The 23,511-nt window shown below is 48.0% G+C and overlaps 1 protein-coding gene across 1 annotated transcript in view; it reads left to right on the top strand.

Moving 5' to 3' along the window:
• Window positions 1-23,511, top strand: part of COL6A3 (collagen type VI alpha 3 chain) — an 82,422-nt gene that overhangs the window by 32,698 nt on the left and 26,213 nt on the right. The window contains 22 exon segments of the mRNA XM_032355273.1: window positions 1,145-1,750; window positions 3,818-4,432; window positions 5,327-5,926; window positions 6,574-6,911; window positions 8,071-8,149; window positions 9,560-9,705; window positions 11,116-11,208; window positions 11,676-11,729; window positions 12,484-12,555; window positions 13,270-13,296; window positions 13,405-13,449; window positions 13,562-13,615; window positions 14,114-14,176; window positions 14,793-14,858; window positions 15,232-15,285; window positions 17,432-17,467; window positions 18,057-18,119; window positions 19,080-19,142; window positions 20,416-20,478; window positions 21,358-21,420; window positions 22,919-22,969; window positions 23,164-23,199. Coding sequence (XP_032211164.1) covers window positions 1,145-1,750; window positions 3,818-4,432; window positions 5,327-5,926; window positions 6,574-6,911; window positions 8,071-8,149; window positions 9,560-9,705; window positions 11,116-11,208; window positions 11,676-11,729; window positions 12,484-12,555; window positions 13,270-13,296; window positions 13,405-13,449; window positions 13,562-13,615; window positions 14,114-14,176; window positions 14,793-14,858; window positions 15,232-15,285; window positions 17,432-17,467; window positions 18,057-18,119; window positions 19,080-19,142; window positions 20,416-20,478; window positions 21,358-21,420; window positions 22,919-22,969; window positions 23,164-23,199 — 3,287 coding nt within the window.

Below are 23,511 nucleotides of genomic sequence, written 5' to 3'. Positions count from 1 at the left end.
GAGGGGAACAAAAGGAAGGGAAAAGTAGAAACAAGAGAGACAACAGTCAGATGCTGGATATGGTGCCCTTTGGGTGACTGAAGGAGGTGAGGACGACCGATATGGTGCAGTTGAGAAGGCCTTTTCTTTGCTGGTGTCCAGAACAGAGTACAGTATGCCTCACAGGCTTCTGTGGAATGTTCTAAAGGGTTTGTGGTGAAATAAATCTGGGAAACAGTGTCCCACTCGCCCCAGTTGATGTATATTGCATTTCTCCAATTCAGAAAGAGAATGCCACATTTCCAAAATGTATGTGACTGCATGGTCCTTCTATATGGTTCACCCTGGGTACCAGGGTTCTCAAGAATGCACTTTGGGGGCGCCTGGGTGGCTCAGTGGGTTAAGCCGCTGCCTTCGGCTCAGGTCATGATCTCAGGGTCCTGGGATCGAGCCCCGCATCGGGCTCTCTGCTCAGCCGGGAGCCTGCTTCCTTCTCTCTCTTTCTGCCTGCCTCTCTGCCTGCTTGTGATCTCTCTCTATCAAATAAATAAATAAAATCTTAAAAAAAAAAAAGAATGCACTTTGGAAATCTTGTCATAGTGTACATGTGACTTCTTTACTTTAAATACGAGCATATATTTCTACAGCATACTTGCTCTCCCACTCTTCAAAATGACTATTTTCTACCTTTTCCTTCTTCCTATCCTCCTACCTCTACACTTTCCCCTCTTTCCAGCACTGCTGTCTATATGTCAGCCCCACCTGTTCCCAGGTGAGCTGTCTCTGCCTCCTGGGCATCTGCCCCTCTCCTCTACTCAAGGACACCATCCACCATTCTCTCTCCTGCCTCATTGCTTCTCCACCAAGGATGGGAAGGATGATTCTCTTCTGGATAAAAACACTTCACTTTTTCTTCTTTCTCAAAGACTGTCTCTTGATGCCTAATTCCTCCTCCAGCAGTGCCTCAATCTCCTTTTAAAAGAGTTATCTAAATCTTTACAAATCCCCCCTGAACTCACCCTGATCTTTATTTTAACTAGAATAGTCAGAATGAAGATACCTTGCCTGTTGGGTGGTGATTCCATGACAAACCGGGAGGTATTTCATTAACACTAAGAATTTGGTGCTTGCAAAGGTGAAGCCCCTGATAACATGTGATTCACAGGTGTTGGAAACAAGAAGGATGTGGTCTTTCTCATTGATGGGTCCCAAAGTGCTGGTCCTGAATTTCAGTACATCCGCACCCTCATCGAGAGGTTGGTTGACTACCTGGACGTGGGCTTTGACACGACTCGGGTGGCAGTCATCCAGTTCAGCGAGGACCCCAGGGTGGAATTCCTGCTGAATGCCCATTCCAGTAAGGATGAAGTACAGAATGCAGTGAGGCGGCTGAGGCCCAAAGGTGGGAGGCAAATCAACATTGGGAGTGCCCTGGAGTACGTGTCAAGGAATATCTTCAAGAGGCCCCTGGGAAGCCGGATTGAAGAGGGTGTCCCTCAGTACCTGGTCCTCATTTCATCTGGGAAGTCTGATGACGAGGTAGATGATTCTGCAGCCGAGCTCAAGCAGTCTGGTGTGGCACCATTTACTGTTGCAAGGAATGCAGACCAGGAAGAGTTGGTGAAGATCTCCCTGAGCCCTGAATATGTGTTCTCAGTGAGCACATTCCGGGAACTGCCCAGCCTAGAGCAGAAACTGCTGACCCCCATCACAACCCTAACTTCAGAACAGATACAGAGGATCCTGGCTAGCACTCGTTATCCTTCTCCAGGTAAGATGGGCTATCTGTTGTTGTTCTCTGAGTATTTTTTCTTCTATATAAAAATATAACAAATTCAGAGCTCCATGGAACTCATGATAGTTAAAATAAAATAAAGGGACACCTGACATTGAACTAGTTATATCTATCGCTTGTTGAAAAGAGGGAAGATGCACATGGTGGGGAACCAAGGAGCATCTCAGTAAGAGGGCATTAGAATGGACTTAGGATAGGATTTGAGTTCGTGGTAGGCAGTTTTGTGGAAGGCTGAAGGAAATGGCAATTTGGCCTGGATCAGCTATTGTCAAGCAGTGAAAGTAATTCTGTGATTAGGTATCTTTCTACATCCTATGGCTAAAGCTGTAATTGGTAAAGAAGCAGCAGTCATTCCTATTAGCCAAGATGGCAGGTGTTTGGTTATTTTTGTCTTCTTTTTGTCACTGTGTATGCATGTATGATTCTGGTGTTGATGTCCTGTGAAATCTTTTGTATTCTACAGGAGAACCCAAGACCTGGATGTGTGTACTGGTCCAGCTTTTCTCTTTCTTAATATTAATGGCTCAATTCCATGACTTGCTCAGCTTTTGCTGTGCTGTGTTTCTATTATAAGTAGCCGAGGGATTTATGAGGCAAAGAGACTGAATTTGTTGAGTGGCAATGTATGAGCAGCTCAATAAAATGACAACCAAGAAGGACCTAGAATTCTAACTAAGAGGAAAACATGGTTCATTTTTCCCAGGACTTGTTGATTAGTTTTGTAGTTAAAAATGGATTGATTCATATAAAGAAAATAGGGACAATAACAATGAAGACAAAAAAATTGTGTAAGTGCTAGGCAGGAGGAAATCCCCTGAGTCAATCCCATGGGGAGCTGTTGTGGCACACTGGGAGAGAGTTGGCATTCTCCAGGTGTCCCTATGTGAGTGGTGGCCTTGGACAGAGAGGCCCTTTGATCTCAATTGTCTCTCTCTCCTTGTACACCAGAGGTGTTGCTCGGGGTGATCTTGATCCCTTCTGTAGTTAACAGCTCATAATTCTGTAGAATCTGATAATCCTGTTTCTAAATGCTGTTTACACTTTTTTTTAAATTTTTTATTTTTTTATAAACATATGTTTTTATCCCCAGGGGTACAGGTCTGTGAATCACCAGGTTTACACACTTCACAGCACTCACCAAAGCGCATACCCTCCCCAATGTCCATAATCCCACCCCCTTCTCCCAAACCCCCTCCCCCCAGCAACCCTCAGTTTGTTTTGTGAGATTAAGAGTCACTTATGGTTTGTCTCCCTCCCAATCCCATCTTGTTTCATTGATTCTTCTCCTACCCACTTAAGCCCCCATGTTGCATCACCACTTCCTCATATCAGGGAGATCATATGATAGTTGTCTTTCTCTGCTTGACTTATTTCGCTAAGCATGATACGCTCTAGTTCCATCCATGTTGTAGCAAATGGCAAGATTTCATTTCTTTTGATGGCTGCATAGTATTCCATTGTGTATATATACCACATCTTCTTGATCCATTCATCTGTTGATGGACATCTAGGTTCTTTCCATAGTTTGGCTATTGTGGACATTGCTGCTATAAACATTCGGGTGCACGTGCCCCTTTGGATCACTACGTTTGTATCTTTAGGGTAAATACCCAATAGTGCAATTGCTTGGTCATAGGGCAGTTCTATTTTCAACATTTTGAGGAACCTCCATGCTGTTTTCCAGAGTGGCTGCACCAGCTTGCATTCCCACCAACAGTGTAGGAGAGTTCCCCTGTTTACACTTTTTAAAAACGAGTTGTAACCCAGACTGCAAAGCCAAAATCAAAATAAAGTAAATGTAGAAAGTTTTGGAGAACCTTGAATAATTCAAAAACCAGAAACTGTTTTGGTGGAAAAGGCCCAAATTTTAGTGATTAATTTTAAAAAAGCTCAAGAGATAAGCACATGTACCTCAGCTTATAATTATAAAGTTAATTAATAATGTGCAATGGAAGGCAAAGTTCAGAAATGCAAGCGGAAACAAAACCAGAGAAACAACCAGTCGTGTACTGAGTTTTCCTCTTCTTTTCTTTCTGCCCACAGCTACGGAGAGCGATGCTGCGGACATTGTCTTCCTAATTGATAGTTCTGACAGCATCAAGCCTGATGACGTTGCACATATTCGGGACTTTGTTATCAAGATCGTTCGCAGACTCAACATTGGCCCGAATAAAGTGAGGATCGGGGTTGTACAATTCAGCAATGAAGTCTTCCCAGAATTCTTCCTGAAGACCCATAAATCCCAGGCCGCTGTGCTCGATGCTGTACGTCGCCTGAGGTTCAAAGGGGGGTCCCCACTGAACACTGGCAAAGCTCTGGAATTTGTGGCAAGAAACCTCTTTGTTAAGTCTGCTGGGAGCCGGATAGAAGACGGGGTGCCCCAACACCTGGTTCTCTTTTTGGGTGGAAAATCCCAGGATGATATTTCCAGATTTTCACAGGTGATTAGCTCCTCAGGGATTGTGAGTTTAGGAGTAGGAGACCGAAATATCGACAGAACAGAGCTACAGACCATCACCAACGACCCTAGGCTGATCTTCACAGTGCGAGAGTTCAAAGAGCTCCCCAGCATAGAAGACAGGGTCATGCATGCCTTTGGACCCTCTGGGGTCACGCCTGCACCTCCAGGAGTGGACGTACCTTCTCCCTCACGGCCAGGTATGACCTGTGGGACCTGTAACTACAGAGCACATCATCAGTTATCTTTTAATTGAAAAATATCATCAGCATTTATTTTAATAATTTTCATCTGTTAGGGTTGTTACTGCACATAAAATTAGAAACTAAATACTGGACAAATGATTCAGTTGAAACTGTAGAAGGAAACATAGCCTAAGAAGCATGGTTAAGGTTTCCTCTGTGAGGCTTCTCTGAGGTTACTCCCAGTGCCATGGAAAGGTTCTGCGAAGGAGAATTGAGGATTAGCCATAGATTCACTGGCTCTCAGAATAGGATGAAACCTTGGACGTTAGCTAATCCATGCCCCTCTTTTACTCCAGTCTTGATAGCTTGGTTTTAATTAGGAAATTACCCCCAGATGCCACTGGGTTTCGGCAGGCTTCCAAGAAGCTCTTAGCATGTGGGTAAGCAATTCTCCAAAGGTGAATGGGGTCTGCTTCCCATTTTCCAACCTGCTTCTCCCAGCCCTTTTTGGATCTGCCTCTAGCTCATCTCCCTCAACTCCTGTCAGACATCATTGTTTATTTTTGGCCAGAAGGAAAGAGGTTAGTGGCATTTACCAAAACATCTGACTTTATGGACTGCTGAATCTGTGACGTGATACCATTTTGCATGGGATAATCAGGATCAGTTCTCAGTGTCCCTGAGTCCTTCTGTCTCCTATCTTTTCGTTCAGATGATTTATCATTTATCTTCTTCTTTTTAGCATCATGGTGGGTGTGAATTTAGGAACTATAGAGTCAAGGAATAAAGTAAAGGTGTTCACTGTGAATATGTTACGGGAATGTCTGATTCCAATTTCTTTACACATTGTGTATTTGGTGTGGATATGGAAACTGGATTTATCCTAATTTCCATTTTAATCCTTTTTAGAGAAAAAGAAAGCAGACATTGTGTTCCTGTTGGATGGCTCCATCAATTTCAGGAGGGACAGTTTCCAGGAAGTGCTCCGTTTTGTGTCTGAAATTGTGGACACTTTGTATGAGGGGGGTGACTCCATTCAAGTTGGGCTGGTCCAGTACAACTCTGACCCCACTGATGAGTTCTTCCTGAAGGACTTTTCCACCAAGGAGCAGATTATTGATGCCATCAACAAAGTGGTCTACAAAGGGGGGAGACATGCAAACACCAAGGTGGGCATTGAGCACCTGCGGGTGAATCACTTCGTGCCGGAGGCGGGCAGCCGCCTGGATCAGAGGGTCCCTCAGATCGCCTTTGTGATCACGGGTGGAAAGTCCGTGGAGGATGCCCAGGAGGCCAGCCTGGCACTCACCCAGAAAGGTGTCAAAGTGTTTGCTGTGGGGGTGAAGAACATCGACTCAGAGGAGGTTGGGAAAATAGCGTCAAACAGTGCTACCGGGTTCCGAGTGGGGAACGTCCAGGAGCTGTCTGAATTGAGCGAGCAAGTTCTGGAAACTCTGCATGACGCAATGCATGAAACCTTATGTCCGGGTGTGACTGATATTTCCAAAGGTAACGATCTGCTTTACGTGCACATTTTTATCCTGTCATGTGGATGTTTAGGACTTGTTATTTAGGTGCGTGGTGCTAGTCCATGGCTTCCTTGAGCCTTTGGCTGCTTCAGGCATTTTTCCTATATCTGGGTGGGTTGGGTCCTGGAAACCACCTGTCCTTGTTATTGAGAAGGATATGTTATCTTTCAGGTAAGGGTGGAAGTCTGTATTTTGTTGTTCTCCCAAGATTTACTTTTTCCCTCTGTTCCTGGATCCCCCAAATAATTCAGACTGATTGATCCTTGTTTCTGTTTATAGGTTTTATTAGATCAGCTATTTGAGATCAGAGTATTTGAGTTCTCAAGTGCATTTAACTTAAAGCACAATCTGGGGATGCACGTGAACACTGACTAGAGAGCAGGCCAAAATGGATTAACTTCCCAGAAAAGCAAACCTATTAAAATGGCCTACACTCTCAGTTCCCAAGAGTCAGCACCAGTGTTCCCCAAGAGAGAGGCAGACTGGATTGCTTCTCCAAGCTCATATGTAGAGGATCTGGTTTTGCCTCTGAGCATGACACCTGGTGCTGATCCTGGAGCTGTACCTGTATGTCCGACTCATCTCGGCCACCTGACTTAGATCTCCTTGCATACTTCCCTTTTGCAGCCTGTAACCTGGATGTGATTTTGGGGTTTGATGGATCAAGGGATCAGAATGTATTTGTGACCCAGAAGGGCCTTGAGTCCAAGGTGGATGCCATCTTGAATAGAATCAGCCAGATGCAAAGAATCAGCTGCAGTGGTGGCCAGATGCCCAACGTGCGTGTGTCAGTGGTGGCCAACACGCCCTCCGGTCCAGTGGAAGCCTTTGACTTTGCTGAGTACCAGCCAGAGCTGTTTGAGAAGTTCCGGAACATGCGTGGGCAGCACCCCTATGTCCTCACTGCGGACACGTTGAAGGTCTATCAGAACAAGTTCAGACAGTCCTCACCAGACAATGTAAAGGTGAGCACAGGCTCCCCTTCTTTCAGCTTCCTGCGCAGTTTCTGGACTTCTAGTGGTCAGGGGGAGCACCTCAATGTCCAGATGCCCCTTTCCCCAAAGTGTTCTTCATCTATAAACATTCTTCGTGTTTGATGTGGTTGACAGCACTGATCATGTTTTATTGCCAACTGATCATAATAGTCTAAAATGGTGTATCTTCCTCATTTCAGTAGTTTTACTTGTGCTCTAAAAAATAATTCCTGGAAATCAGTAATTAAGTGGGACTGAGTTGAAGTTATGAATAATTCATGTTTAATTGTAGTCCTACCCATCAAGGACATCATGCTCTGTTTCTCTCTCTTTCTCTCCATGGGATGTGTAGATACATGCATATATATACCTATACAGATATAGTGTGAAAACACACACATGAGTGCACACACACACACACACACTCTCTACTAGTCTGCTCAGATGCCATAGCAGATTACCATAGACTGGATTGCTGAAACAACAGAAATTTATTCTCACAGTCCCAGAGATGCTGCAAGTCTGAGATCAGAGTGTCTGCTGGATTGGTCCTCAGAGGCTTCTGTCCTTGGTCTCCAGAAGCCCACCTTCTCCTTCTGTCTCTATATGGTCTTCCCTCTGTGTGTCTGTGTCCCAATCTCCTCTTCTTAGAAGGAGACAAGCCCATGGATGAAAGCCCACCCCAATGACCTCACTGAATTTAATAACCCCTTAACAGCCTAATTACCAAATACAGTCATATTCTGGAGTACCGAAGGTTAAGTCTTCAACATATGATATTTGGAAGGGCCTAGATCAACCCATAACAAACATAAATACACACACACATACACACACACACACACACACACAATTTCTAGAAACTATATCAAATAAATAGGAAAATGAGATAAACTCTTTACTTTTATTGTGTGTGTGTGTGTGTGTGTGTGTTTTTAGTAAATCAAACATCACAATCGCCTTATTTATTTTGTCCCTCATTTAGTGAAGAGTATTAAAGAGCTATGCATGAGAGATGATGGCTTCTAAACGTTGGCCCCAGTGTCCTCAGCTGTAAGGTGGAGGCTTTGAATGGTCCAATCTCCCCTCTGAGAGTCTGTACTCTTTCCTTCTAATTGTGGCTGGGGTTTGACCTATTCTTTATTTGTAGGTGGTCATTCATTTTACGGATGGAGTGGATGGAAGTCTGGCTGATTTACAAAAGGCATCTGAGGAACTCCGACAAGAAGGTGTGTTGTGAGCTTTCTAACCATGAGAAGTTGGCCAGGGTGAGAGGCAGGAGTCCTCTGCGGCACCCCTGGGGCTCCTCCCCACAGCCTGAACCTCTATCAGCTGCCTGGGGCTGTCAGGGATCCCGCCCTTAGCATAGAAGGCTAGAATGTATGAACATGTTCTGTGATGTCACCTCCGGCATTTCTCCTGATCAGCTCAGTTATAGAGCTGAAACAATTGCCTGAGAGGTGTCCGAAGTTTCCGGATGTGAATTCTTCAGAGTAGCTAACTAGTTTGATGCCATACAGTTCAGGTAAAGGCCACATTTTACACTGAATTTTCTTTAAAAATAGGAAGTCAGAAAACAAAGAGGCAACCCATGGAATGGGAGAAGATATTTGCAAATGATAGTATAGACAAAAGGTTGATATCCAGGATCTATAAAAAACTCCTCAAACTCAACACACACAAAACAGATAATCATATCAAAAAATGGGCAGAAGATATGAACAGACACTTCTCCAAGGAAGACATACAAATGGCTATCAGGCACATGAAAGAATGTTCATCATCACTAGCCATCAAGGAGATTCAAATTAAAACCACATTGAGATATCACCTTACACCGGTTAGAATGGCCAAAATTAGCAAGACAGGAAACAACATGTGTTGGAGGGAATGTGGAGAAAGGGGAACCTTCTTACACTGTTGGTGGGAATGCAAGTTGGTGCAGCCTCTTTGGAGAACAGTGTGGAGATTCCTCAAGAAATTAAAAATAGAGCTTCCCTATGACCCTGCAATTGCACTCCTGGGTATTTACCCCAAAGATATAGATGTAATGAAAAGAAGGGCCATCTGTACCCCAATGTTTATAGCAGCAATGGCCACGGTTGCCAAACTGTGGAAAGAACCAAGCTGCCCTTCAACGGACGAACGGATAAGGAAAATGTGGTCCATGTACACTATGGAGTATTATGCCTCCATCAGAAAGAATGAATACCCAACTTTTGTAGCAACATGGACAGGACTGGAAGAGATTATGCTCAGTGAAATAAGTCAAGCAGAGAGAGTCAATTATCACATGGTTTCACTTATTTGTGGAGCATAACAAATAGCATGGAGGACATGGGGAGATAGAGAGGAGAAGGGAGTTGGGAGAAATTGGAAGGGGAGGTGAATCATGAGAGACTATGGACTCTGAAAAACAATCTGAGGTGTTTGAAGTGGCGGAGGGGTGGGAGGTTGGGGGAACCAGGTGGTGGGTATTATAGAGGGCACGGATTGCATGGAGCACTGGGTGTGGTGCAAAAATAATGAATACTGTTATGCTGAAAATAAATAAAAGAAAAAAAAATAGAAAGTCAGGAGGGCGGAGAGGTTGTGGCTTGGAATGCTGGCTGAGCTGCCCTGAATGTCTCTCCTTGCAGGGGTCCATGCTCTGATCCTGGTGGGCCTTGAACGTGTAGCTAACTTGGAGCAGCTGATGCAGCTGGAGTTCGGGCGAGGCTTTCTGTACAGCCGGCCACTGAGGCTCAACTTGCTGGACCTTGATTATGAGCTGGCAGAGCAGCTTGTGAGTTTCTATGCCTCTCCCCACAAACAGGTCTAGATACCAAATTCTTTGTCATCTCCAGATAACGAAGGCTTTTTTTTTTTCTTTTGCCCAATGAATGGCAGAGGAGCCATTTGGGTAGGTAATTCAATAATTCAATTCATTTAATTCATTTGGGAGGGACCTGCCTTGTTGCCACCTTCAGCGCAAGTCCTGAAACTGAGGTATCCAAGAGCTGGGAGGACAGCCCATGGGATGGTGGGTCTCTAGGCATGCTGCTGCTGCTGGCCATTTCCTCTGCTCCCCCCCATGAGCATCTTGCTCTTCATAAGCTTGCCTGAACCTTATGAAGGTGAAACATCAGAGTGATTGCCCCCAAATAAGGAAGAGTGAAAGCTTGCACATGAAAACAAGGCTATGCAGGAAAAGAAAGACCATTTCTGGGCAGAGGTGCCTCTCCGTTGCTTTCTCTCCTAGTTTCTTCTGGCGGAGATGAAGGTGCCCCCCATGAGGCTTCCCAGTGCACGGGTTCAGCCTCTCTCAGCTGGAAGAGGTAGCTCCTGGGTTGGGAGTGGGGCAGACCTTTGGGGGATGTGGTGCTGAGTGGTTAATTTAGGGATTGTTTGCTGCTGGCAAGAGTGGGTCGTGGGACAAACTGACTGTCCCTTCTTCCCAGAGCTGGCTTTAGGATTTTATTTTGTTATTGGTGGAAGGAGTTGTGTTAGCTGGTGTATCTGGGACATGGAAGAACGTGAAATCTCTGAGAAGCCCAGGGCAAGAAAAGGGTTTGACCGCCATGAGTTGAAAAGTCGGAAATGTTTCTTGGGCCTGCGCTTTCCCGCAAGGTCAGGGGCTAGGATAGGAAGGGAACGTCGAGGGTGTTTGCTGAGGGTGGCCCCACTGGTGACCCAGAGTGGTGGTCCTGGTGGTTAAGTCGCAGGTCACTGGGGTCTGCCCTCACATGGGGGCTGTTCCCAAGGCTTCCTCTGGGTGGACAGCATAATCTGTGCTCTAACCCTGGTTGTGAGGAAGTGGGTATGAATCTCTATCCTGGAGATACTTCCGTCTGTGCCATATGCAATTTGTGTCTTACGTCTTGCTCTTTGCATTTGAGAATATGTGAGTTAGGTTTAACGTTTGAAATTGGAAGCTGCATGTTGGAAACTTCTAGAAATAAGACCCAGCCTGAGGTGACACCGTGAATGAGATCACTTTGACCTTGGTTGCTCTTCATGCTCCCATTTGTGACTTCCCACTGCCCTCCTGATGCTAAGCCAGTCTCGGAGGGAAGGCGCGAGCCACACGGGCAGAACTTCATCTCTCACTAAGAAAGACACTCAAGAAGATTTTGACCTTCACAGCATATTTATGCTCTTTGTTCTTTTTTTCCTAGGCATTGTTGAGACTTGAACTTTCTTTTCCTTTTGGTAGGACAACATTGCCGAGAAAGTGTGCTGCGGAGTTCCCTGCAAATGCTCCGGACAAAGGGGAGACCGCGGGCCCATTGGCAGCATCGGGCCAAAGGTAAAGCGACTTTGCCCTCCCGTACACCTGGGGCTAGATCTCAGCGGAGTCCCAAGGGTGCAGCAGGAGGGCCGAGGGCACTGGATGCCCACAGCCTTCTCTCTTTCCTCGGGGTGAGGGCATCTGCTCTTTTCTACATTGTTCTTCATTTTACAAAATACTGTTAAAATTGGTGGGCATCCCTGACTGGTGGGCGTCCCGGACAGCCTCCCTGTGGATGATCAGCAGGATTCTGAGCAAATGTGTCTAAGTTACAGGAAACAACCAGAATTTCTTGGTAGACCAGCCTGAAAGATCCTGATTAATTACGCTGGAATAATGAGTGGAAGCCCAAGTTCAAGGGGACAGCTAAAGCCATGCTAATTGGTGCCACTGCTCTATTGAAGGAAGGGGGTCGTGGAGACATTTGAAGGTGGAACAAAGAGAACTATGGGCTTTAACTGAGGAACGGATTTTCTCTGTTCTAGGGTATTCCCGGGGAAGATGGCTACCGAGGTTATCCTGGTGATGAGGGCGGCCCCGTAAGTACAAAATAATTTGTTCTTGAAGTTTTTATTCCCTCCTTGCTTCCCACATGGTGGGGTTGGGTTCTGGGTTTCATAAGCTCTATTTCCAGTGACTTTCCTACTGGGAAAACAGTTTCTGACGTCCTCAAGAGCTGTCCTCAGATCTCTACACCGTAGAGCACAGTGTGATGACCTGGACATGCACGGTGTGGGCACGAGTTACGGGTGTCCTGGTCCTGTTTCAGAGGGACACACTTGATGGCCTCTGAGACTGGGGACCACCGAACCCCCACTGGGGGTTCAGGAAGCAGTGCCTGGGACTGAGGAGGTCTGAGAGGCTTTGAGACCCTAGAAGGAAGGCCGACCCTGGGATGGGGATAAAGGGTCCGGTGGGGAGCATGTGAAATCACAGAGTCCCAGCTAGAAGTGCTAGGTGCAGGGTTGATCCCAGCACCCTTCGGAATGCTTGGAATAAGGGATGGTACAGAGGAGTCCTCAGGCCAAGGATTCTTCCAGCACCCAGTACCCAGAGCCCTGCCCACCCTTGGTCCTCCTGGGAGGTATCCTCTGAGCTGAAGACCCTCCCAGGTCCCTCTCCCTCCAGGGGCAGGAATCACCCAAGGGGATGTTGGAGGCTTCACTGGGGTCGAGCATCATCCCTGCCCAGTGAAATCTATCTTCTAGGACACGCCTTTCCTGGCAGAGTGAACACAGTGGAGGTTTGTGACAAGGTGCTCCAACCTATAATTGCCTTTGTCTGTCCTGGCAGGGTGAGCGTGGTCCTCCTGGTGTGAACGGCACACAAGGTTTCCAGGGCTGCCCCGGGCAGAGAGGAGTAAAGGTACAGTGTGCTGACCCTTGAGTGTGTGTGTGTGGGGGGGGGTGACCACAGCCCCAGGGCCCCGACAGGCAGAGGGCACTCAGCAGCATGTGTGGAAGTGAGACAGTTTCCCCAAATGCCTCCTTGGGGAGGAAGACCCCCAGGGGTTTCAGTGGCCTCTCATTGGAGGGCAGGTCCAAAGTCTGGTGGGCTCAGCAGCCCTGGCTGCTGTGGGAAGGGGGCCTGAGGATGGTGGAATAGTTTCCCACAGGCATGTCAAGAGGCAGTCACGAGGACAGAGAACGCATGGGCCAGTGTGGAGGGAGGGCCAGTGGCCAGTGTCTCTAGCCCCAGACCCAGAGAGAAGCCAGGGAAGTGTTGGGGCAGGGTGGACGGCACATGCTGGAAGGTTCTTTATGTGAAATGCTTGGATGCTCTTTCTCCTCCGTTGGCTGAAGTTTGAAAGCAGCTGCTGGAGGGAAGGGGCCACAGGGCCGCAGAGTCACCAAAAGGCCTTGGAGCCTAGTCCCCTCCTGCCCAGGGACCCAAGTTCCTAGCAAATTAGCCTTAGGATCCCCCACGTGATGGAGAGTGGGGGGGGGGAGACAGATGAGTCCACAGCACTGAATTTTGGGTTTGGGGTGTTCAGGTGGGGTGGGGTCCCCAGTCTGTTCTAGCCTCTTCTCTTTGGCCTCCAGGAAGGAGCTAATGTTTCCCCTTTCCCCTACCTTCCAGGGCTCTCGTGGATTCCCAGGAGAGAAGGTACCTACGCTTGTTTTTGTTTTTTAAATTTAAAGCTGTCCTAGTATTTGTCATTTTTCCTTTGCCAGATGGCTTTCTATACTCACTCTGTGTCTTGCCCCTTCGTAGGGTGAATTAGGAGAAATCGGGCTAGATGGTCTCGACGGTGAAGACGTAAGCGATTTCACACTCAGTCCACACCACGTCCGGTCCTAAACATCCCGGCCACTCATACCTCGGTCCTGGAAATTGTGCTGGGAGTGACATTTCTCATTATCTTTGACAGGGAGACAAAGGATTGCCTGGTTCTTCTGGAGAGAAAGGGAATCCCGGTAGAAGGGTCAGTATGTTTCCATAGTGTTGCCATTAAAGAAAAACTAAAACATTTTACCTAAGGTATCTATCTATCTATCTATCTATCTATCTATCTATCTATGGCGAGAGAGAGGGAGAGAGAGAGGGAGAGAGACTGCTTCCTCCAGGCAGCCTTCCCTGATGTCCTTGAGGGGGTCATCCTTGGTATCTCCTCTGCCCTCTGTCAGCTGTGACAGATACATCAGATTTTTTTGTTTGTTTGTCTGAAGATTATGTCTAATTGTGCAGGGATCGAGTAAGTTCTGTTTAAAAAACTCCCTAGTGTCTGGTACAGAATAGGTCCCATTAATATCTGGATTACCAGAACAGATCGGAAATACCTGGAAGTCATTTTACCTTCATGTAAATGAGCGAATGGGAAATATTGTTCTGTTGAAGATTTATGAACTGAAGAACATGAGTTTAAGGGTGAGATACAAATTAGAAACTCTGATTTTTGTCTCTACTTGTGCTTTTTATTTAGGGTGACAAAGGACCTAAAGGGGACAAAGGAGAGAGAGGGGACATTGGAATTCGAGGTGACCCGGTAAGGGAACTTCCTCATCCACAGGTTGAGACCCATGTCTGGAGAAGAGGGTCATGGGGAAGGGGTTGAAAGGAAGAATTTAAAACCAGAATTTTGAAATTGTCTTCAGATATGTTGACAACATATGTGGTTTGTCCTTTTCCTACAATTTTGGAGATCTGTTTGCTTTCTTCCTGCAAAGGTAAGTGTTTGCAAGGCTTAACATAACAAAGGAAGACCTCAGAAGTTTCTCAAAAGCTGGTCTCAGGCAGTTTAATCTAGCAGGATTGGGGTAGAAAGGTATTAAGGGTGGCAAAATGTTAGACCCTGAGCCACCACCCCTTGGCCATGTCCCACAGAGCCCACCCATCCCACCAAGACAGCCTGACAACAGGGTCACCAACCACTCTTGGCTTCGGACAGTGGGCAGTCCTTCCTCACTGGGGAGGGCAGGGGCCCGGAGTCACTATTGCCTCGTTCTGGCCCGAAGGATGGGAGGCTGGCCTGGCATGGGTCTCATAGAGCCACAGAACCAGAAAAACTGCAAACCCTTTTATTCCTTCTCTTTCCCTAAACTGAAATCAAGCATCCTTTTCTTGCCTATGCGGCTCATGTCCCTGACCCGTGTTGTTGACAGGGTGACTCAGGACGGGACAGTCAGCAGAGAGGACCCAAAGGAGAAACTGGAGACATTGGTCCCATGGTATGGCGCTCTACATTCCCAGACCCCTTTTGCTGAGGACTTCCCCCAGCTATAGCGGCCATGAAAGTGGTCTCCAGGGCTGTGGGGCATACGAGGTTGGGAGCAGACCTGGGTGCGGGTGAAAGACATCTCCCCAATAGGGAGCCGAAGCAACTGCCACCAAGAGGGGTTTCCTTTCTGCAGAATTTGTGCCCCTTAGATATTCATGGAAGGGGTTTGTCAAGCCAGAGGCTTGTGGAGATGGTCATGACCCCTGTCTAAGGGGTTCCACCAGGCATCACCCCGTGGGTGTGTGCCCCTTTTCCTGTGGTGTCTGGTGCAATACACCAGAGCTGGATGAGAATCTTATGCCAATTTTTTTTCCCCACTTCAGGGTCTCCCAGGGAGAGACGGGGTATCTGGAAGGCCTGGAGAAACCGGGAAGGACGTGAGTGCCTCTTGGGCCTTGGGGGACTCTGTAGGGGGATTTAGCACGTGCCCCCAGAGTTGCCAAGATGATCCGGGGCCGAGCTACTCAGCAACTTTATATTTAGGGACTTTAAGAGGATTTCTGGAACTGTTGTCACCCAAAGCTTGCTGCTTATAGAAATTTTTCATTCTTCCAGTTTGCTCTGTGCTCTTTCTCTTCCCCCATCTCCTGGTTCGGCCTCCTTCCCATGAGAAAAACCACATCCAACAGATGCTTTTAGAAGGAGTATCTTTGCTGCTTTCAAATATTTGGCTAGGTTTTACCCTGTTAAATATTTTTAAAATCCAAACAGAAGCCTGAGTACAGGGGAATGAGGGAGTAAGGGGCAGCAAGGCTGACGGGTTGTATACAGGCTGGTTGAATGATAGTTTGTTTGCTTGTGAGGATGGAATTCAAGAGATACACCCGGGTTCTGTTTGCTCGTGAATGGTGTCTTGCAGCTGCCTTTTCAAGATATTTCACTAACGTCTGTTGTAAGACAACTGGTGGTGTGCCGGCTCTTTGAGTCTTGTTGAAGAGTTGATAAAGCGGAAGCTGGGTATACAATCTTCAGTTGGCTTCCTGGGAACCCAGAGCTTGAGGTTCTGGAAGGGGGAGAGAGTCCCTGCGCGGGGAGGGTGGTCTGGAAGTTAGTAAGTCTTCAGGTGCTCACTGGCTGGTGCAGACAGCCATGGGAGGCTCAGCAAGAACGTCACCTCCACAAGCCACGCCCTGTGGGGACGATGGCGGGGGGACCCTCAGAGACGTGACCTGCGCTGAGGGTTTTTGGAAGGAATGACTTTCACCCGTGATCAGATGATAGGCTTTGGGCATTCTGAGGAGCTGAGTAATGACACAGGAGTTGAGGACACACTCGATGGTCATGACAGGCTCTCAGCTCCATGCGTGAGCAGAGCCAAGGCTTGTTTTCATGAAGGACTTAAGACAGAGGCATGCATATGATTTGTTTGATTTCTAGGTGCAAGGTAGAAACTTGGTTTTGAATTTGATGTGGTCGAGGGCTCTTGTCGCCTCCGTTCTTCCCTTGAGGCTGGGTGAGGCCTGGCTTCTGGCCTCCTCCTTCTATTCTGTTATGACCTCACTGTGCCAGGTTCATGCCGAGGTGAAATGGTCCCTCTCTCTGGGCCACCTTGCCCCTCACACCACCACTCAGGCGTCTGGAGGCTGCCTCTGGCATGCGTTGTGCGTCATTAAGCACTGGTGGCCTCTGGCCTTGCTCCAGGATGTCCCTTTTTGGGAGAGGCCAGCCAGATTGTTACTTTGAAGGAGTGACCTGGCCTCTTTCCTCTTCTACTGCTCCATGTGTCGCCCGTGGAAGAAGGCCAAAGTCTTCCATTAAAGGAGCTGCCACCACAGTGACTAATGGCAGAACAATCACCCCAGAAAATCTCTGGGCTGGTCCACTGGGAGTGGAGAATGTGAGCTGGTGTGTTACAGAATCCAGAATACCAGCCCTTAACCTCACAGAGATACACCCAGGACCTTCATGCATTCCCATCCTAAACCTTTGCATGAGAGAGGAAGCCTCACAAAGTCGGGATTAAAGGATTACTTAGCACAGCAGGCCCACATGTATGTGAACTAAGGGTCACTCCTGGAGCATCCAGAGCGATGTTGCCAAGTCACGAGCCCAGACTAAATACAGTTGGGCTTTTAGGTTCCACATACATGCACTCCCGATGCTTTCCTTAACGGGGTGTGTGTTATATTTGGCCAGGAGCATTTGGAGAGTGTGGGACTCCCTGACATTAGAATGAACATATTTCATTACGTCTCCCCACTGTTAGGAAAATGATCGTAAAGCGGACAGGTTGACATTACCATTTCACATCCTTGTTTGAAGCTGGCTGGGATCGTGCAGCCAGAACGAGTCATTATTTTCCTTGGCAGGTCTGAAGTTAACTGTGAAAACTTGCATTGGGTTGGTTAACAGGGCTGCATGGAAGCAAGAGTGGAGAGTGGGGATGAGGGCCGGAGGGAGGGCGTCTCTTGTGCTTTGCCCTGGGCTGGCTAGTTTTGGCATTTGGTGCTCGGGGGCTCCCATCACAGAGAGCCCCGGGCTCCATCCCCAGGCTCCCTTTCAGTTTCTGTGACTTCTCCACAGGGTGGCTTTGGCCGAAGGGGACCCGCGGGAGCTAAGGTAGGTCTCTCACTTGGCGCCTCTTTTCTGCCGTCATGTTGGGACTCACCGTGTGCTTTCAAAGGGCAGGGAGGCAATCCAGCCAGGGGGCCAAAAACATTGTCCCTTGGCCACCAAGGCACAGAGCTCAGGTAGCTGCCCCCACTTTCTCCACCAACTCCTTAAGTTGAGCCTCTTCTAAATGGCCCGTGAAACTGAGTGGTCGTGAGGACGAGGGGCAGAGATAGAGGCGAGAGACGGAGGACACTGTGTCCGGGAATCCCTCAGCCTTAACGTGCCTGCTTGTCTGGGCCTTGGCCAGTTTTAGCATCTTACTGTGTCTGTCTGTTCACCTGTGCCAGGCAGGACTCCTCATTTCACAAAGCCGTCCTGAGTAGACGTTGAAAACAGTGGGAAACCATCATAAGAGTGCAGAGTGACACGGGCTGCAAGGTGTCGTGTCTCATCCTGGAGGCACGGTGCCAGTGGCCCCTGCCCCCCGCGTGGGGCTGTTCGCCTGTCCCCCTGTCCAGATGTGATGGTGGAGCACACAGCTGACATTGGCATAAACCACCCTGACCTCTCCCCTCCATCTTCCTTTGTTTCCAAGGGCAACAAGGGCGGCCCCGGCCAGCCAGGCTCGGTGGGAGAGCAGGGGACCCGAGGCGCACAGGTCAGTACCCCCGTCGAGGCCATGTGCCTGTGATGCTTTCCCAGATGTCTGGTATTTGTTTTTATATTTAAATGAGGTGACAGTCAGTTTAACAAAATTGAATGCAAATTAATCTTTGTAAAGTGAACAATCGGTGGTGGGTAGTCCATTCACAGTGTTGTACAAGCATCAGCTCTATATAGTTTGCAAACAGGTTCACTGTCCCCAGAGGAGTCCCCTCCCTGTCAAGCAGTCACTCCCATCTCCCCTCCCCCAGCTGCTGGAAACCTCTCATTTCCCTTCTGTCTCTGTGGATTTCTCTCTCCTGGAAATTTCGTGGGAATGGAATCACATTCTCTGTGGCCTGTCTGGCTTCCTTCCCTGGGTATCATATTTTTGATGTCCGTCCATTGTAGTAGCAGGTGTCTCTGCGCCCTTCCTCCTCATGGCTGAGTCATATTCTGCGGTGTGGACAGACCACAACTGGTTTATGCAGGTGGACACCTGGGCTCTTTCTACCTTTTGGAAATTGTGAATAGTGCTGCTATGCACATCTGCGTATAAGCTTTTGTTTGAACTCCTGTTCCTTGGCATTTTTAAAAATATGTAATTTACTTATTTTAAAGGGAAGGGGGAGGGTGGGGAGAATTGGGGAAAGAGGGAGAAGGAGAGAAGCTCAAGCAGACTCTGCAGTGAGTGTGGAGCCTGACATGGGGCTTGATCTCACAACCCTGAGATCATGACCCAAGCTGAAATCAAGAGTCCGATGCTTGACTGAGCCACCTGGGCACCCCTTGCATTTGTATTTTAAACTCACTTCCCCATTTGTGTCCTGGGTTGGGATTGCTGTTCGCCGAGACTGAAGAGTGGTTGCTAGCAGGGTTTTGGTCCGGCAGAAGCAAGGCTCTGGCCTCTGGGTCCTGAGCTTCCTCACGGAACACCGCCTCCGTGCAGCACTTATGTTGGCCTTTTACTTTTCAGGGTCCACCTGGTCCCACAGGTCCTCCAGGCCTGATCGGTGAACAGGGCATTTCTGGGCCTCGGGTAAGTCGGCTGGATCCCAGCCCTGTCTTGAGCTAAGCAGAGCACAGGGATGCACAGGCTGAGGTCCCCGGGACCTTCCTTTGCCTCCTCGCTGGCCACCCAGACCCTGGGTCACCCTCAGTCTTCACAGTGACTGGCCAGTTTCCCCGAGGGAAGAAGAGACCCTTTTCCTTGTTGCTCCAGGGTCTTCTAAATCCCAGTACCGCTGCTTCCAAACCTGGACCAGCTGGGTGGTAAGCGGAGGGAGGCTGTCCCGCATCTCCCAAGTCTGAGGATAGAACATAAGGTCTAACTAGATCTGTCCAAATTCTCAGCACATGCCAAAATGTGTCATAGGTGGCCCCTAGAGATTGCCTTGTGGTTCGGTATTTTGTGTAAGGCATCTCCCAGCCTCAGGTTCAACACAGAAGCTGTTCCTTAAATTTGCACGGCCATAGGCATGAGCCTCCGTCTCCGCGGTTGGCGACGGTGTGCGGCATGTGTCAGAGCTGAGTGGGGACCAGGCGCCCAGCACACACACTCCGGCATCCCTCCTGCCTGATGGGTATCCTGGCATTTGTTATGGAAAGTCAGAGCTACCAAAAACTGGCAGAGACCTGACCTGTCATAACATGAGTGAACAAAGGTTGAAACAGCGAAGCAGGAACTTTGTGCGAGCCGTTGTTTGCGGAGAGTCATTCCCCCATCTGCGATCTGAGATATACCTATTTTCTGAGCTTCTGTGGTTTCGGTCCCATTATCTAAGCTCTGATTAGTCACGAGTTTAAGGTGGAATGCGGGCATGGTGAAGCTCTTCAAGGGGTCACCAGTGACCAGTAGCTGCTCCCCTCTTTTGTTGGCGTGTCTGTTCTGGTCATTTCTGGGCTCTGGAGGCCACACTCCATTTTTAGAGCTATGTTTCCTCATTATTTTTTTGCTCCCTCAATGGATACATGTCCACAGGACCCCCACACCTGTATACACAGGTGTTGGCATGGAGGTGTGCAAAGGGAAAAAAAGGCAGTTGAAATCTGGGTGCTGCCCCTCTAGTCAGGGACTTGGGGTATGTGGTTACAGCAGCATGGGTCCTTTTGAGGACACTTGTGTCACATGGTCACCCTGATGGTTTAGATTTGCACAAGTCCTGTCCACGGGCTTGCATTCAGATCTCTAGCACCATGGTTGGCACTTAGCGCGGCGGGATGGGATATAGGGCTCAGGCCCTTTGGCTTGGTGGGGGTGTGTGTACATTTCATAAATATTTCATTGATGGACTCCTCTCCCTGTGCTCCAGGGAAGCGGAGGGACCGCGGGTGTTCCTGGAGAACGTGGCAGGACCGGTCCCCTGGGAAGGAAGGTTTGTCTTGACAAACGTAGAGCTCATTTCCTGAGGTCAAGCCCCAGTCATACAGCCCCCTCCCTGCAGCCTCTGTCTCATCTGTCCTTGTGCTCCCAACTCCCACCCCCTGCCTCACGTGCACCCAGCTTTCCCCGTCGCCAGCCTGCTTGGTCAGGGGGGATCCCTGTCCCGTCCCTGCTCAAGGAAACACGAAGGCTGTACTCAGCGGACTGGCTGTCTTGGGGCCAGGATCTGTCAGCAGCTGGGGTTTCTCTGATCTCTTCATGAGGCAGCACGTGGCTCCTCGCCATAGGCAGACCAGAGGCGCTTAGTACTGCATCAGAGCTGCGTTGAACACACATTCTTTAAACACTGGCTGTGCACACATGGAGAGCACTGGCCATATTTAGCTAATCCAGGAGCCTCAAATCCCCGACTGTTTTGGATAATGGCCGCTTGTTCTATGCAGGCTGTCTGAGAACAGACTTTCCATAAGCCTGAAGAGAAACCACAGTTTATCAGAACCAGTCTGAAAAGGCAGCATTTTCTCAGTCAAGAAAATGTGTTCATGGGAATGCACAGTCATCTCTGGGTCTCTTGCTGGTGTTGGCTGGGTGTCCCCCAGAATTCAGCGCCCACTGACTTTCTTCCCCCTGTTTCTCCTTCTCGTTTCCCCGCCAGCATGTCCCTGTGCTGGGTTAATGCAAGGAGCAAGCACAGGCTCTCCTGGATTCTTTTCTGCCAATCTGCACACTAACACTGCAATTTAAAAAATAATTTTTATCAGAATCTAGAAGTTAGCAGCTTGCGGCATTGTGTAGAGCGCAAAGGGCTTGGAATCACATTTTAAGTTGGCCTTGGACCCACAGCTGTCTCAGCTTTGTTTCTTGTGTGTAGGGTGAGCCTGGAGAGCCAGGACCAAAGGGAGGCGTCGGGAGCCGGGGCCCCCGAGGGGAGACGGTAAGGTCATGATATGCCGTGGCTCACCCTTCGTTGAAAGGTGGGAGGCGAGTAGATGGGGACCTTGCTCTGGGCTGGGCTTCATCCTTGCAAATCGGGTTGGTTCTGAATAGAGGAAACTTGATCATTGCTTCTTGTATCTTTGGGGATCTGATTGAACACAGTGAAACCTTCTTATAAACAGCAAATCAATTTCCAAGTAAGTTACATTTCATCAGGAGGAGTGGGTGAAGACACTTTTCTCCCCTAAGAATGTGGGGACACAATGGAGCTTGAACCACCTTCATTTCCGGTTCTGCAAATGGTTTGTGCCCATGACTGGGTAGAGCTTTCCTGCAAAGAAATAAATGTCCTTTGGCTAAAATGGAGTTGGTCTTGATCCAGAGAGAAACCATTGCCTTTGAATGAGACATCTAGTGCTCGCTTCGGCAGCACATATACTAAAATTGAATGAGACATCTAGGAATAGAGGTTATTACTTTGATAACTCATTTAGAAGTATCATTTAAAAATAATCTATAACGATAATCTATCTGCTCAGTAACAATAATTTTGTAGTATACATTTCCTTTACAGGGAAAAGATGTCCACAGAACATGGAGAATTTTTAAAAAATGAGGTGGTGTACCTAAACATTGTAAATGGACCAGATTTATCTGATTTATAATCCCAAACTTTAAAATATTTTTTGCATGTATGCAATTTCTCTACAAGAAACTGAAGTTTAAAAGATCCATTTCTGTTATTATTAGTTTCAGGAGCGGGGGTGGGGTGGGGAATCAAACTTTAAAATCTATTCAGACCGTTGAAGGAAATCTCTTCTTGATTCTGTGTCTATGCATTTTGAGGCCATGGTTCTTCAGCTGTTGATGTTTGCTTAAAGCTGTAAATGAACTAAGAGCCATGCTCGACATATGTTTTAGGGACATGAATGTATAGTTTACATGCAATCTTCTGATTCTTTTGAAATAGTTGATGGAGCCCAGTTCTGAAAGTCTTCCATGGGGGAGTTGACAGGGCAGATCTGAGAGCATAGGAGGAGGGTGTTTGGAAGGAAGACAGACTAGTGGCACTACTAGAAGAGGAGGGGGTTACAGAGGAGGGGACAGGTTAGGGGACTTGGGAAGGCATGAAAGACTGAATCCCATGTTTTTGCTTTGAAGGAGAATCAAAGATTCCTAGATGCAGAGAGTCAGGATGTCTTATGAGTCTCAGTTCAGTGGGTCTTTGATTCTTCGCCCAAGGGCTGTCTTTCCCAGTGGCTGTCCATTTTTCTTTACAGTGGTGCCACACCAGCACCATTTTGCCCAAGGACTCCATTAAGCTTACTTACAGACTCTGTCTTGTTGCACCTGGAGGATGGAGTGGGAGCAGGAACACTTCCCTGATCTGGGAACACTTCAGGGAACCAAGGACACTGTGCTCAGGGCTCTAGACAGAGGTGGTTGTGCCTTGCCCAGCGTGGTGGCCCATAGTAATGCTCTCTTTCCACCCCCAGGGTGATGATGGCAGAGACGGGGTTGGCAATGAAGGACGCAGAGGCAAAAAAGTACGTACCTCCTAGATTTCTTGAACTTCTGACAGCTTGTATTTTTAAAGAATTATTTCCCAAAATTTTATTGTAATATCGTGAATTTTTTCTCTTGATGACTCCAGGGATATATTTTTCTTGCTCAAGAATAATTTATTTTAGATGCCTTTAAATTGGGACCAAATATTGAGTTATTTATTTATCTCTTACAGGGAGAAAGAGGATTCCCTGGATACCCAGGGTCAAAGGTAATACTTGCAAAATAAATACTTGCCTAGTGGTGGGACATCACCGTTGTTTGGAGCTGAGTCTGGTACGATCATGGGTTGAAAATCAGAATATCGTGGTATCAGTGCTGGGTCAGCCGCTTTTTAACCAGTGACCCATGGAAGGCCCCACCTCTCTGAGGTACTCCCTCCCCTGTTACATGGAGGTGACAGTGAGGGTTAAATGAAATGACATGGCAGTAACGTACTTTGCAAACTTAAAATGCTGGGATCTGTATGATATTGTCAATATGGTTCAATAAGCTAAGGCCAACTCTGCGAAGGACACAGGTG

This window comes from Mustela erminea, chromosome 8 (assembly GCF_009829155.1).
Source record: "Mustela erminea isolate mMusErm1 chromosome 8, mMusErm1.Pri, whole genome shotgun sequence".
In the NCBI taxonomy this organism is placed as follows: Eukaryota; Metazoa; Chordata; class Mammalia; order Carnivora; family Mustelidae; genus Mustela; species Mustela erminea.
Note: the sequence above shows the minus strand (reverse complement) of the source record. Positions and strands in the feature narration are given on the sequence as shown.